We start from the raw sequence: 15,882 nt of genomic DNA, 5'->3' as shown, positions 1-15,882 counted from the left end.
TGGGGCCTGAACTCTGGGCCTGGGTGCTGTCCCTCAGTTCTTCAGCTCAAGGCTAGCGCTCTACCACTTGAGCCACAGCGCCACTTCTGGCTTTTTTCTTATGTGGTGCTGAGGAATTGAACCCAGGGCCTCAGGCATGCAAGGCAAGCGCTCTACCACTGAGCCACCTTCCCAGCCCCATCATGAGTTTAACGTTTGTTTGTCATGGTAGGTTTTGGTTTCACCATCTAAGGTAAATGATAGTTTCTCTGGGTAGATCAGTTTGGGTTGGCAGTTGTTGATCTTCACTGGATTATACCATTGCAGGCTGTCCTTGTGTGTGGAGAGGTCTTCAGTGATTCTGATTTTCTTTCTCTTGTAATATAACTCCTTCTTTAATTTTGTGGCATTAAAATCAGTTCCTTGCTATTCATCTCTAATGTTTTTACTATGATGTGTACAAGTGTTTCTTCTTTGATCCTGTCTACTGGGGGCCTCTATATGCTTCTGTTTAGCAGGGGAGATTTTCTCTCTTAAGAGTAGGGAAGTTCTCAGCAATTATTTTACTGAATACATTTTTTGATAGCTTTGCTATTAAATTCTTCCCCCTCATCAATCCTCATCATGTGTAGATTTGATTTCTTAGCTGAATCTGCCAATTTCTGGACTTCTCTTTGGTAGGTTCTGAGTGGTTGTTTTTTTTTTTTCCATACTTTTGACTTTTTGTTCTAGCTCCTCTTTTTTCATCCTCGACTTCTGAAGTTTTGTTTTCCAGTTCACTTATTCTGTTTGCGTTGTGGAAATTGAACAGTAATTTTATGGTTCCAAGATCAGTTCTTAGAGTGTCCATTTCATCTTTTAATGTGTATAGAGTATCTATTTTCCCTGTGTATCTTTCTGGGAACCTAGGATTTTCTTTGTCATTTCTTCTGTGAGCTCTTGAAGTTGTTTTTGAATCTCCCCTTTTATTTTACTGACCATTTCCCTCATCATTACTTTAGTGGTTCTTTGGTCATCCATCCTCCTTTTTTTCTCACTGGAGTCCTTCCATGGATTGTTGTTGGCTTTTGGATTTAGTTTGCTGTCTTGATTGCTCATGAATCTTGTCATCGTTCGTTGTGATTTAGGCATTTGGGTTCAGAGATTGTCAGGGCCGTGGCCCCAGCTTGGCCTGTTTGCGCCTGACCAGCGGCAGCCCTCGCTTGGCTTGGACGAATTGGCCCTGGGTAGGGAGCCCACACTAAGGTCACCGGGCCAGCAAACGCCTGTGCGCATGCTCAGCCCTGAGCCTGTTGGATGAGCCAGGTCAGGTCTGCGGCGGGGACTGGAAGGGTTAGATTCCAGTCTCTAAGAGGGACCTGCGCTGGCCGCTGCTGGACCGCTCCCGCCACCAGGCCGCTCCTGCCGCGGATCCTGCTGCTCATCCACTGGGCAGCTTGCTCCCCCCATGGAGTTACTCCAGCTGCTAGAGCATGGCCGCTAATGGCCACTAGACCATCCCTGCTGCTGACCTTTCCTGCTGCTCGGATACTAGGCCGCTCCCGCCACCAGGCCGCTCCTGCCAGTCGGCCGCCCGGGCACTCTCCCGGGTCTGCCGGGCGGCACCGTGGCAGGTGGCCGTTCCCTGGTCTCTGTCTCCGTCCGCGCTGTCCAGGTCCAGGGTCAGAAGGCTGCGGCCTGCTGGTGGGCTCTGGGGGCCAAGGAAGCCACAGGCCGCTTTCGCCTGCTGCTGGGTGGGATGGGGGACGGGGAGAGCCTTTCACGATTTTCCATCCTTATAGAAGTGATGAGGTTTTTACTTCAGTTCCTAGGACTCTCTGCTTGTTCGTATATTTGTTGTTGTCCATCTTTTGGGGAGAAGTGCGTGTGAGGAACCCAGATCTCTGTTTGGTTGGAGAGCTGGAGCACTTCCCTGTTGCTTGGCCGCCATCTTCCTGCCTCTGTCCACTAATTCCACATGTTTCTGAGTCATAAAGCATGTTGTCCAAGTCAAGCAATGTGCAGGTGATTTCCACCTAGGATCCTAGCTATTCAAGCAGTTGAGATCTGAGGAACAGGGCAGGAAAGTCTGTGAGACTCCTGTCTACAATTGACCACCAAAAAGCCAGAAGTGGAGCTGTGTGGCTCAAGTGGCAAAGCACTAGCTTTACACTGTGAGTGCCAGGTCCTGAATACCTGCGCCCGGCGCGCGCGCGCGCACACACATGCACACACACACACACAAACACACACATGCGCGCACGCGTGCACACACACACACACACACAGAGAGAGAGAGGCAGAGCTGAAGATTGAGTCTAAGCGATCTGATTTCAAAGCATGTGTTCTTTTTTGGTTTTGTGCCAGTCCTCGGGCTTGCACTCAGGACCTGAGCTGTTTTACTCAAGGCTCATGCTCTGCTGGTTGAGCTATACCTCCACTTCTTGCTTTTTGGTGGTTAATTGGAGGTACAAGTCTTATGGAGTTTCCTGTCCAGTCTGACTTTGAGCCATGATCCTTGAATCACAGCTTCCTAAGTAGCTGAGATTACAGGTGTGAACCACCTGGCTTCAAAGCATGCTTTTTTAAAAAAAGTTGTTATAAAAGTGATGTAAGGGGCTGGGAAGGTGGCTCAGTGGTAGAGCGCTTGCCTTGCATGCCTGAGGCCCTGGGTTCGATTCCTCAGCACCACATAAGCAAAAAGAAAAAAGCCAGAAGTGGTGCTTTGGCTCAAGTGGTAGAGCGCTAGCCTTGAGCTGAAGAGCTGAGGGACAGCGCCCAGGCCCAGAGTTCAGGCCCCACGACCAGACCCCCCCCCCAAAAAAAAGTGATGTATAGAGGGATTGCAGTTTCATAAATCAGGTAATGAATACATGTCAACATAGTGTCTAGTGAGTGCCACTGCAGCATTTGTTTACCCTTTGTCTCCCCTTTTCTGTGTCCGTCTTCCCCTCCCAAATACAGATAAATGAAAAAACAAGACAAAAAGGAAAGAAAACAAACACAATTAAAAAAAAACAAAACCTTGTTTCCATTTCCTGGAGTTCATTTTGATAAATACTTTATGTGATCAGAGGCACAATGTGTCTTTGAGTTTAACACTATCCTCCTTTGGTCTTACTATGTGTGAATGTCTAAAGATCTGTATGATTTATCATGTCCAGTGTATTTTATTTTAGATCTAACTTCTACATATGAGAGAAAACATGTGCCATTTGTCTCTCTGAGCTTGGCTTACTTACCTCATATGATTATTATTCATTTCTCTGCAAATGACATAATATTCTTTCTAATAATGGCTGTGTAAAAGTCCACTATTTATAGGTACCACATTTTTTTGATCTGTTCATCTATGTTAGGGCATCTGGGCTGTTTCCATAACTTGCCTAAAGTGAATAGTGCAACAATGAACACAGAATATACATTTTTTTTGTCAGTCCTGGGGCTTGAACTCAGAGCCTGGGCACTGTCCCTCAGCTCTTCAGCTCAAAGCTAGCACTCTACCACTTGAGCCACAGTGCCACTTCTGGCATTTTCTGCTTATATGGTGCTAAGGAATTGAACCCAGAGCTTTGTGCATGCTAGGCAAGCATTCTACCACTAAGCCACATTCTCAGCCCAAAGCATATATTCTTAATCTCCATGCTTTGCTGTCTCAAATCCGGAGGACTTAATGGTTAGTTGAAAGTAGATAAAGAAGAGGGGCTGGGAAGATGGCTCAGTGGTAGAGCACTTGCCTTGCATACATGAGGCCCTGGGTTCGATTCCTCAGCACCACATAAGCAAAAAGAAAAAAGCCAGAAGTGGCGCTGTGGCTCATGTGGTAGAGCACTAGCCTTGAGCTGAATTGCTGAGGGACAGCACCCAGGCCCGGAGTTCAGGCCCTACGACCGGACCCAAAAAAGAAAGAAAGAAAGAAAGTAGATAAAGAAGAGAAACATTCAGGGCTGGGAAGGTGGCTCAATGGTAGAGTGCTTGCTTTGCCTGCCTGAGTCCCTGGGTTCGATTCCTCAGCAGATTTCCTAAGTAGAAAAAGCCAGCAGTGGTGCTGTGGCTCAAGTGGTAGAGCTCTAGCCTTGAGCTGAATTTCTGAGGGACAGCGCCCAGGCCCAGAGTTCAGGCCCCATGACAAACCCCTTTACCCCCCCCCAAAAAAAAAAAGAAAAAAAGAAACATTCCAGATAAGGAGAACAGGTTGCCAGATGATAGACAGCCCCTTAATGGGATAATAGGTAACACAGAATAAGGGATGATTTGCAAAGGGGGATGGTGGTTCAGATGTGAACACGTTGAGAGAGGATATTCAAGTAAACTGTCTCCTGGGTGGCTGGGTATTTAAATACAGAGCTTCAGATAAAGTGAATGAGGCTAAAGAAGTAGACATGAAGAAGGCTGTTTCTAAGCAGCAGAGAGGATGTAGGCTGCAGGGAGGAGGAAGATGTGAAGAAGGCTGTTTCTAAGCAGCAGAGAGGATGTAGACTGCAGGGAGGAGGAAGGCTGAGATCTTCTAGGGAAGTAACTAAGAATCTCTGGGGCATGCTAAAACATTTGGTGCCTGCCAGAGAGAAAATAGGAGATAGTCGAAGGGTTGGTAGAAGAAAGAGAGCAGCTCACAGAACCCAGGAGAGGAGGAAGTTTGATGAGGGAAGGATAGTAGCCATGACTGAGGTGACAGGATTGTGTAAGGTTAGAGCGGAAACATTACCATTATATTTGGCAGTTAGGTCAGAGTCAAAGCAGGGCAGGGAGAGGGAAGGGATGACATTGTCCAAAAAGAAATGTACCTTTTACCTGACTTACGTAACTGTAACACCTCTATACATCACCTTTACAATAACAATCAACAAAAGCAGCTGGTGGGAATGAGAATATTACCAGACCAGAAGTTGATACCGCACTAAGTCTATCACTATTCTGTGATATGACCAGCAATTGTACTTGTTTCCCCAAGTGAGATGAAATCATGTCCACCCAAATAGCTTGCACACAAAGGTTTATGGAAGTTTTATGTATGCTTGTCAAGAATTGGATGCACCCAAAATGTTCTTCAGTAGATATCCACCTATAAAATGGAATATTACTCAGCACCAAAAAGAAGTGAGATATTGGGGCTGGGAAGTTGGCTCAAAGGTAGCTCAATGCTTGCCTTACATGCATACGGCCCTGGGTTTGATTCCTCAGTACCACATAAGCAGAAAAAGCCAGAAGTGGTGCTGTGGCTCAAGTGGTAGAGTGCTAGCCTTAAGCTGAAGAGCTGAGGGACAGTGCCCAGGCCCAAGTTTCAGGCCCCACGACGGCAAAAAAAAAAAAAAAAGATATCATACTATGAAAAGGTCATAGAGTGCATATTACTAAGAGCAAGGAGACAGTCTAAAAAGGCTGCAATACTGTGTAATCCCAGTGAGATGGAATTATGGAAAAGGGAAAGCTACAGAGCCCATAGAAGGCCAGGGGTTGTAGTGGGGAATGAGGAAGAGTTGAATTCATGGAGCACAGGGATTGTTGGGGCAGCAAGTTATTCTACATGATACTTCGATAGTGTCATGCATTTGTCCAGATCCATGAAGCCATTTAACACAGAGTGAACCCTAACATAGCCATGGGCTTAATTATGTGTTGTTGTTTTTTTTTGGGGGGGGGTCGGTCATGGGACTGAACTCTGGGCCTGGGCACTGTCTCTCAAGCTCTTCAACTCAAGGCTAGCACTCTACCACTTGAGCCACAGCACCACTTCCGGCTTTTTTCTGCTTATGTGGTGCTGAGGAATCGAACCCAGGGCTTCATGCATTTGAGGCAAGCACTCTACCACTGTTTACTTAATTATAACAATTCATTAATGATAACACATACACCACATGAATATAAATTATTACTACAAGGGAAAATGGGATAAAAGCAAAGGGTTATATGAAAACTCCACTTTCTGTTTAGTTTTTCTGTAAACCTAAAGGTACTCTAAAAAGTCTATTAGTCAAATTAAAAAAGAAGAAGTAAGTGAACAAAAGGAAAGGAAGAAGGGGCTGGGAAGGTGGCTCAGTGATAGAGTGCTTGCCTTGCATGCCTGAGGCCTTGGGTTTGATTCCTCAGTACCATAATAAGCAGAAAAAGCTGGAAGTGGTGCTGTGGCTCAAGTGGTAGAGTGCTAGCCTTGAGCTGAAGAGCTGAGGGACAGTGCCCAGGCCCAGAGTTCAGGCTCCACCACCGACAAAAAATAAATAAAATAAATAAAAAGGAAAGGAAGAAATAAAAGAAGCCAAATACTTACTATCTTAAGATAGCAGCATGAACCATTACTATCATTAATTCTGTGTACATCAAAAGTACAGCTAATATGTTACATTTATATAAATATATTTAATTATATACATAAATATTTATCTTATATATAACTATATCTCTATATAAATATATAGTTATATATAGTATTTATAGTTTATCTAGTTATATATAACATATATACTAAATAACTATGTAACTGTATACTAACTATACTGTAGTATATATATATATACAGTATATGTAGTAGTATATATACAGTATATATACTATACACAATATATACAGTATATATACTGTCATATATACACTATATACTGTGTATAGTATATAAACTATAGTATATATGTATGCATGTACATAGTTATATAGTCTAGTTATAATTATATATGTAGACTATATATAATTTCTTTCTGCTACTAACTTTAGGATTCCCCATTAGAAATACAGTGCAGTTTCTTTAGCATGGTGTGAAAGATTGTCATGGTTTCTCTCTTGCTGCCCAATTTTCCAACATCTCTGACCATTGCCGAGATGTTGCAATTCTCTCTCTGCCCCTCTCTTCTGTGCATATTTTGTTTGCGGTCTTTCAGGCTTCTTTGCCTATGTTCTGCCCCTACTGTTACCCTCTGCCTATGTCTTCTTCCACCCTCTCCACCCAACAAACATCTACGCGTACTGCTACACCTTCCCATGAGAACTTGCTGACCTCCTCATCCACTAAGCAAGCATAGTTCTTTAGGCCCATTTTGTCAATATAAACATAGACCACCACACAATAACAAAGAATTGGGGGCAGAGACACCAGAGGAAAGCAGATTTGAGGATTGGTCAGGCATTAAGATGTGACTGCAAGTTGTCATTCTGTAGGGATGGTTTTGTTACCTGGTGTTGCTGGTTTGATTTACCTTTTGTAATTGTGAATTACTCAGGGTTTACAGTGGGTAGAAGAAAATGCTGAGCATCTGGTGCTGTCCAGTGTTGTGGTGCTGACTTAGGAAGATGTAGAAACCAGCGATTCTTTTCCTGGAGGTATGGGCCTCTGTTTTGGGGAGGGCCAGGGAGAAGAGAATGACACATCCTTCTTCTACTGTCCCTTAGAGGGCTTACGGCCATATCTTCCTCATGTGTTTGGAAACAACAAAAATTAGCTGTCTATCTGTGCACTTCTTTTTTATAAGATCTGCATACTCCTGTAGATCATTAATGACTCTAAGAAGAAACTAGTCATTAGATTTTTTTTAACTTGTCAATGCATGGATATTAAGCACCATTTGTGTTCTGGGGACCATGCCAAAAACAGGGTTCCTGTCCTCCACAGTTCTGTGTAACTAAAGACCAACCTTGTGCCAATACAGCAGTCACACCATGAAGAGTACTGTTGTAGGCTACTAGGCCCACCCTATAACAGTACTGTAGACTAAAAGGTGTTTTTTTTTTTAATTTTTGTTTTTGTTTTTGTCAGTCATGGGGCTTGAACTCTGGGCCTGGGCAATGTTCCTGTGCTCTTCAGCTCAAGGCTAACACTCTACCACTTGATCCACAGCACCACTTCCAGTTTTCTGGTGGTTAATTGGAGATAAGCGTCTCACAGTCTTTCCTGCCCGGGCTGGCTTTGAACTGTGATCTTCCTGAGTAGCTAGGAATACAGACGTGAGCCACCAGTGCCTGGCTAGGCTGGAAGGTTTTCACCACAGATACTTATTTTCTCCCAGTTCTAGAAGCTGGGTGTTCCAGATCAAAGTTCAGCAAGGTCCAGTTTCTGATACAGGCTGTTCTTGGCTTCTAGATGTCTGTTCATGCTTTATCCTTTTGTGTCCTTTCTACCACAAAGAAAGGCTATAGGAAAGCTGAGGGAAGAAGGAAAAACAGATCTGTTTTTCCTTGTCTCTTATTTTCAAATACAGTCACAGGATTCAGGGCCTCAGCATATGGGTGGGGAGAGGGCACCGTTAACCCATGGCAGGAAGTGATCAAGAACTGCAGATGACAGGTCTGAGTGAAGGATCATCTTGCCTTGGTAAAAGTGTGGCTGGCAGGCAAGACACTGAGTCTGGATTTGGCACGTGTGTATGTTTGTTTGCTAAGCAGTCTCAATTTGGAGGTTCTGGTGATCTAACAGAGCCAAACGAACCATTAAGTTATTGTCATGCATAAGAGAAGGATATCTTTGCTGGGTGCAGTCGCTCATGCTTATAGTCCCAGCTACTTTGCCTGAGTTGGCCTGATTCCAGGCAAAGTTGATTCCAGGCCAACCCAAGAAAAGTTATGGAGATCCTATCTCAAAAATTTAGACTAATGAGGTGGCACATGCCTGTAATCCCAGCTAGGCTGGAGGTAGACTATGGTAGGAAGATTGCCATCTGAGGCCAGCTCCAAAAATACAAAAACAAAACCAAACCTAGAGACCTTCTGAAAAAAATAAACCCAAGCAAAAATGGCTGGGGACAGGACTTGAGGCCCTTGAGTTCAAACCCTAACCCTCCCTCAAAAAAAAGATCTCTACCTCACAAGCCTTTTGTCAGCCACAGCCCCCTTTATTCAGCCTATGTGACTCTTACATCGGGAAGCAGCTGTGCCCAAGGGTAGCGTATTTTACTGGAGCTGCTGCTTTATGCCTCCTGCAAAAGTGACCATTTCAAAGATCCCGTAATTGCCAGGGTGAGATGAGTTACTGTGCTTGAACTACCTGTTGCTTTGCCATTCAGAGTGTATGAAATGAATCAGAAGCTCGCTAAAGAGCCATGTCCCTGCCTGTCACTGCCTTCATTGAACAGCCTTCCCTCATGGCCGCCAGGCTCTGAGAGTCAGCACAGGCCCTACTGTGGATAGTCTCCTGTTAAGGCTTTGTTCCTGTGGGAATAGATCCTCTTAGAAGTAGAAAATACCTTCAGAAGGAGAAGGTAATAAACCATACCTTTCTTTCAACTTAGCCATTCTTGTTTGCATTTTACTTCTGGCATCCGGGCCCTGAGGATCACTTATCAGCCGGCAAAAGAAGAGTTTCTCTTCCCTTCCCTTTTCTCCCCGCCCCCCTTTCTTTGGTGCTTGAAATCAATGGCTAGGTGCTGTCCCTTAGTTTTTTCACTCAAAGCTGGTACTCTACCACTTGGGCCACAGCTCCACTTCTGGCTTTTCAATGGTTAATTGGAGATAGGATGGTTTCAAACTGTGATCTTCAGAGCTCGACCTCCTGAGTAGCTGGATATGAGCCACTGAAGTTTGTTTAATGCAAAGTAGGGATTAAGTCACTGTGCTCTCTATTACTTAGCCCAGTGATGAACATAGTCTTCCACTAGTGATTGCTTTTAGATGTTAATATGAATGGTGTGTGTGTGTGTATGTGTGTATGTGTGTGTGTGTGTGTGTGTGTGTGTGTGTGTGTGTATGATCATTCTTCTGGCAATTTGTTTGCATCTTTCTGCCCTGCCTAAGCCAGAGTCCCAGCCTGTTGGTCACTTGATATAAGCCAAAGGAGGATTCCTGCACATTTCTTTGTTTAGTGCCAGCTCTGAGGTATGAACTCAGGGCCACCTGCGCTCACTGAACATCTTTTGCTCAAAGTTGGAGCTCTATCATTTGAGCCACACCTCCACTCTGCCCCCCCACCCCGCCCATTTCCCTTTATAGCTGCTAACCCCAGTGGAATGGGGGCCTGCTTTAGGAAAGGAAGGTGGTGAGCAGGTTTGTATGGACAGAGTGAAGTTAGTTTCCCATCTCTAGGGCTCGTGAGGATTTTTGTCTTTTTTTTTCTTTTTAGAGACAAAATGGAAAACATGGGGCTACTGGCTGGTCAGCACAAAACCTTTTTGTTTTTCTTCTTGTGATCTCTCCAGGTAGAAAGTTTCTGTTGCTTCAACAAGTGGGCTGGAAGGGCACCCTGTGACACTTACAGCTGCTGGTGTCACCTGCTCAGCTTCTGCTCGGCTTGCCTTCCTAGTTTCCCGCCACTCCCTCCACTGCAGAGACTGGAAGAGAGTCTGCCAGGCAGACTGGATTTACAAATGCCAGGGATGACCACTCTGCCAGAAGTACGGCTGCCCTCCCACAATCCTTGTGTGGTCTCTGCCTGGGCGAGTGTGTGTGTGTGTGTGTGTGTGTGTGTGTGTGTGTGTGTGTGCTCACTGTACCCACAAAGCGAGCATTTCCTTAATTGTTGATTATGAAAGAATTCATTACCTACTTCAGTCCTTTCTGCATCCTCTCTCTTACAATATACACATTTCACCTCTTTTTGCATTCCTGCTGACAGACTGTAAACTGCCTTTCTCCCACACCCAAGCATCCTTCAGAAATCTTCCACTCAGCCGTGCCTCTGTCCCAGACTCTTCACTCAGGGCAGTGTTACAGGTCCTGTGCTAGTGGGAAGGAGCGGTCCAGCCAGACCCGAAGACCCTACCCTTTCAGGAGGAGCAGTGCTGAGCAGACGGGCCAGCCACTTGCCAGCTGGATGTCTCAATAAGCTTTGAGATGGGCTGTGGGCCAGCATCGGCAGAGGCAGCTGAAGGGGGAAAGGCTGTGAGCGTTGTATCGTAAATCACTGCTGACCCACGGGGAGTGCCCGTCCTAGAAGCTAATGGCCTCGCCAGCAGAGAACTGACCAAAATTTTCAGAAAGAACATGATGTAAACCAGGGGGGATGGATTCCAAATGTGAGTAAAATCCCTCCCCAGGGTTTGGAGGAGTGGGAGAAGAGCTGAGCTGTCTCTTGGTTCTTGTGCGCTGTCTGGAGGATGAGAGGGTTGGGGGAGGGGGTGGGCTTGCATAATGCCTGGCTGGGGCATTTGTTTGAAGGGCTCAAGGTGACTGAATGTAGTGTTTTAGGATGTGGGCACCAGGAGACTTTGTTGCAAATAAATCCATGAGAAAACAGCAAATGCAAACCTTAAAGACCTTTTGCTGTTAACAGAAAACCTATGGCATCACAAACCAAGCAGCTGTGTGGAGCTGGCATTCGTGAGGAGACAAAAGAATCGGCAGATTGGAGTGTGATGAAAATGGGGTGGGGTTGGGGGGCTGGGAGGAGATAGAGGAATCTGCCTTAGCAAAGGAAATCCCTTTCCACTGCAATGTGCTCATTGTGAGCTTGTGAGTTTCTGTCCTTTCTGGTCAAAGAATGGGCAGCATGTTTGTTGTTTAAGGTTTTCCTCCAGTGCATTGTGAGAATTAAGCATTGTAATCAATAGACATAGAAGAAATCTCTCACTGCTACCAATAGGAAGTGTGTGTGTGTGTGTATGTGTGTGTGTGCGCGTGCGCGCGCGCGTGCTTGAACTCAGGGCCTGAGAGGCTTGAACTCAGGGCCTGGGTATTCTGGGTACTATTCCTTAGCTTAGTTTTGTTTTGTTTGCTCAAGTCATAGCTCCATTTTCAGCTTCTTGGTGGTTAATTAGTGATTAAAGTTCCACAGACTTTTCCTGCTCAGGTTGGCTTCAAACTGTGATCCTTAAATCTCAAGCTCCTGATTAGCTAGGATTATAGGTGGGAGCCACTGCCTACCCCCCACCTTGGAAATGTTTTCAGTGATAGCTATCTACTTGGAAGAGGAGGCTCAGATTTAATGAGGGAATGGGGCTATGACAGCCAGGTTACCCAACAGGTTGGCAGTAGAATTCAGTTCACTGCTTGTGGACTAGTTAGCACTGTTGTATTCCTCCTCTTCTCTCCATTCATTGCCGGAGCAGGGTACCTCTATCCCTCTTACCCTTGTCCTCCTGACTTGCTGGCTCCTAGGCATTAGATGAGAAGCAAAGTATCTTCTCACTTGGAGGGACCAGGAAGTAACAGGAAGCTAGACCCCTCCCCTACTCCATGCCCACTGTGTGGGTGACTGCACCTCTGGGTGAGCGCTGGAAGCCCTAGCAGAGAGACTACTAAAATTGAAAAAGAGCTTGAGATGTCTAAGCACACAAGAGATGGTGTCAGCAGCCCATGGGAATGAGAAGCCTGGAATTTAGCTTCAGATCTTCTGGCAGTTTTCTATACACTGGGGTGGGATGGAGAGGGGAACATGGGAAGGGGTGTGACCTGTCCCAGAAGCATTCAGTGTGTTGTGTGTGGTGGGATGGAGTAAGTAATTATAACTGAGAGACAGAAAATGAATGGACATTGCTAGCTAGCCAGCATTCTCTTACCATCAAAAACAAAAACAAGTGATACGGCAGAACTTGCAAAGAGCTGTTTAGCATTGTAGTTGTCTGAATGAAGACTATCTCAAGCCTGCAGCTCTGGCCATCAGAACTCGGGGGTTTGGTGTCTGTGTCTGAGAGGCTACATGTGTTGCAGTAGACAGGAAGGGGGGAGTGAAATGACTTAATCGGTTTTCCCAGAGCTGCACAGACCTGGCATCTTTTGCCACTGGAGTGTGACTTCAGCTGATGGCCTGTGCAGAGGCTGCAGCAGAGATCCTAACCCTTACAGCTGTGGAGTGGCATCTTAGTCATGTTGATGGATCTGTATGAACTGAACCATCATCCATGTCACAAATGCCCAGTGCAATCACAGTTACGGAATGGAATGGAGAAGAGGTATAGAGATAATAGATGAAGGGGAAGAATGTGGGGGTATGAGAGGAAGATCATTCAGGAAGTGAGAGCAGTGAGTGTATATTTCCCTGCATTTGGGCCTGTATTTGGACAAACAGAGAAGAAACTCAGTGTAATTAGGTTGGGTATATTGCATATTATCTGAATTAAAAGAGACAGTAGACCCTTTGTTGATAAAGACAAACCAATTCCATATAGATCACAGTGTGGACAACAGAAGGCTCAGCGGACCAGTTATTTAGCATGGCTTTGGGAATTTCCAAAGGCATTCCTAGTTCCATTTCTCGATGCTCTGAGTTTCAACTTTATTCTTTCATTGACCATCTGTGTGTGTGTGTGCGCGTGCGTGCGTGTGTGCATGTGCGTGTGCGTGTGCGTGTGTGTGTGTGTGTGTGTGTGTGTGTGTGCCGGTCCTGGCACTTGATCTCAGGGTCTGGGCACTGTCACTGGGCTTCTTCTGCTCAAGGCTAGCACTCTACCACTTGAGCCACAGCTCCACTTCCAGCTTTTTGGGGGTGGTTTATTGGAGATAAGAGTTGCACAGACTTCTTGCCTAGGCTGGCTTCAAACTGTGATCCTCAGATCTCAGCCTCCTGTGTAGACTGGCTTTTTGTGAGATGAAGAGCTTTCTCTTGTCTGAGTATATACCTTAGTGATACAGTGCTTGCCTAGCATGTGGAAGGCCATGGGTTCAATTCCCTGAATGGAATATATATATATATATATATACATATATATATATACATATATGTATATATATATGTATATATATATATATATATATGCGTGTATTTCCAGTTAGCCTGTCGAACAGAAACTGAGCAGTTTACCAGTTCTTTCTCTCTTTTCTTGTTTTTGGTGTCTGCATTTTGGGCAGCAGATGGAGAACAAAAAGAAAAAAAAAGATAAACAAGTTGGCAGGGGGTAGGGAGATAAGAATTATCTCTAAACTCACAATATTTACATTTGGCCACACTTTCCATAATGGAATACCATTTTTACTCCCACTGCAGTCCCGGGAGAGAATGTTCTAGATCGCTTCTATACAGGCATTTAACCTCAGTCCCTGCCCCTCAGCATAGTTGACCATTTACGTGACTTGGTTGGACCCAATCTGGCTCAGGCCTTTCTAGTCATGTCCTGGCCTATTCCTTAGTCTTTAGAGATGGAAAGGTTGTTGAGTTGGCCTGGAATCAATGGTAAGAGATGCTTCATCTTTCAGATCTTCAAATTAGAATATGTGCAAGGACATGATCAAGGTTGGAGGATGGTAAAATGGTATTCATTTGAGACAGCATTTTCTTTCCATTTGTGTACATTGGTATTTTTAACATGTACATCTTAAAAAGAAGTCCTTGTTCCTCTAGCAGAAGAGGATTAGATTGGTTTTTTGTTGTTGTTGTTTTGTTTTTTGGGTCCAGTCGTGGGGCCTGAACTCTGGGCCTGGGCGCTGTTCCTCAGCTCTTCAGCTCAAGGCTAGCGCTCTACCACTTGAGCCACAGCACCACTTCCTGCTTTTGTCTTTTTGCTTATGTGGTGCTGAGGAATCGAACCCAGGGCCTCAGGCATGCAAGGCAAGCACTCTACCACTGAGCCACCTTCCCAGCCTCTAGATTATGTTTTTGAAGCAAGGTCTTGCTATGTACCCCAAGCTGGCCTTGAAACTTTCTCTGTAGCTCAGTCCTCTAGTTTCAAACACAGAGTCCTCCTACCTTAGCCTCCCTGATGCTGGGAATCGAGATGTGAGCTACATATGAGGCTTTAGAAAGTTCATTTGATCCTTTGGTGGAGGGAACAGCCTAACTTTGATACTGAGCATGACCTACAATCAGGGCATGCTGTCTGTTGAGTGGCTTTAGTGGCCCATTGATTTTCTTCCATTAAGCAAGGAAACTCCTTGCCACTTTCTTTCCAACATGGATGGTTTTAGCTAACTGAAACCAGAAGTCTGCCCAGGCCTGTGCCTACTACTCCCTGACCTGTTCCAGAACTCAGAAAACTATGCTGTTTATAGGCAGAATGAATGAAGAGAGTTATAGTACATGGTATAGAAAACCTCAAGGAGACACTCTACCAGTTAGGGTCTGGTTCACTCATATCCAACCTGCTTGGGGCATAGTCGACATGTTAATCTTGCTACACCCACAAAATCCAGTGCAGAAGGCAGTGGGGAGCATACGTCCATGTCCCATTGCTACAGTTTCTTTCCCCTGCAGTGTGCAACCAGCAGACTGCCCCCAATTGGAGGAAAGGCAGGATCCACCTTGTATGGGGAGTAACACTGATGGCAGCTTTGCTTTTAACTATAGGTCCTGAAGATGGCCTAGTCATAAGGCACCTTCAATGACTGTGCGCATCGTTCCCCGTGCCAGCCAGCCTGGACCAGTGGCTTCGTGTTGAGCAGAAGGAACTTGGGCACCCGCTGAACCTCTTTCTGTGCTAATTCATGAGCCAGCAGGATGCGGTCGCTGCGCTGTCAGAACGCCTTCTCATAGCTGCGTACAAAGGCCAAGCAGAGAATGTGGTTCAGCTCATCAACAAGGGCGCCAAGGTAGCGGTTACCAAGGTAACGAGAGAAAAAAACAACACCCTGTACCCATTCTCCAGGAATAGTCTACCTCTGGCCCCATTGTCCAAAGCACTGTCATTTGGTTCAGCTTTTAAAGAATTTGGTTTTAGTTCAGTGGTGGAGGTTTGAAGAGAAAGAATTAAAAATACTTTCATTGCTGTCTTTCGAATAGACTAATTTGTCATTAGCATTGGATAGTCTAAAATCACAGTGTGGCTTTTTCTTCCCTACTTTTTTAGTCAAACAGATCTGTTGGGAGTTGGGTCACAAAAGCTTACTTGATAGAGGGTTGCTGGGCCAATATGCAATTGGGGAAGGGCTTCTCTGCAGGGTCTATCTCCTCATCACCATCTATAAAGTGATGACCTAGACCCGACCAGATCACCCACCACCACGGATGGGCCCTGATTTCATGTGGGCCAGAGATGATGTGTGACAGGACATTGTTTACCCTCACCAGCAGTTAATACCAGGATAGGCAAGGGAGCATACTGGCCAAAGACACTTCTATAATATGGCCAAGAAAAGATAGGC

At 45.4% G+C, this 15,882-nt stretch overlaps 2 protein-coding genes across 2 annotated transcripts in view; one reads left to right on the top strand and one right to left on the bottom strand.

Annotated features, from left to right (window-relative positions):
- Positions 1–14,964, bottom strand: part of Rragd (Ras-related GTP binding D) — a 181,075-nt gene extending 166,111 nt beyond the window's left edge. The window contains exons 1-3 of the mRNA XM_013016637.1: positions 14,884–14,964; positions 1,491–1,708; positions 1,338–1,441 (exon numbers count right to left, since the gene is read on the bottom strand). Of these exons, the coding sequence (XP_012872091.1) occupies positions 1,338–1,441; positions 1,491–1,708; positions 14,884–14,964 (403 nt within the window). The remainder of the gene's footprint in view (positions 1–1,337; positions 1,442–1,490; positions 1,709–14,883) is intronic.
- Positions 14,965–15,092: 128 nt separating this feature from the next.
- Positions 15,093–15,882, top strand: part of Ankrd6 (ankyrin repeat domain 6) — a 53,990-nt gene continuing 53,200 nt past the window's right edge. The window contains exon 1 of the mRNA XM_013016635.1: positions 15,093–15,345. Coding sequence (XP_012872089.1) covers positions 15,226–15,345 — 120 coding nt within the window. The 5' untranslated portion in view covers positions 15,093–15,225. The remainder of the gene's footprint in view (positions 15,346–15,882) is intronic.

The sequence above is a fragment of the Dipodomys ordii genome, unplaced genomic scaffold (assembly GCF_000151885.1).
Source record: "Dipodomys ordii isolate 6190 unplaced genomic scaffold, Dord_2.0 Scaffold32, whole genome shotgun sequence".
In the NCBI taxonomy this organism is placed as follows: domain Eukaryota; kingdom Metazoa; phylum Chordata; class Mammalia; order Rodentia; family Heteromyidae; genus Dipodomys; species Dipodomys ordii.
Note: the sequence above shows the minus strand (reverse complement) of the source record. Positions and strands in the feature narration are given on the sequence as shown.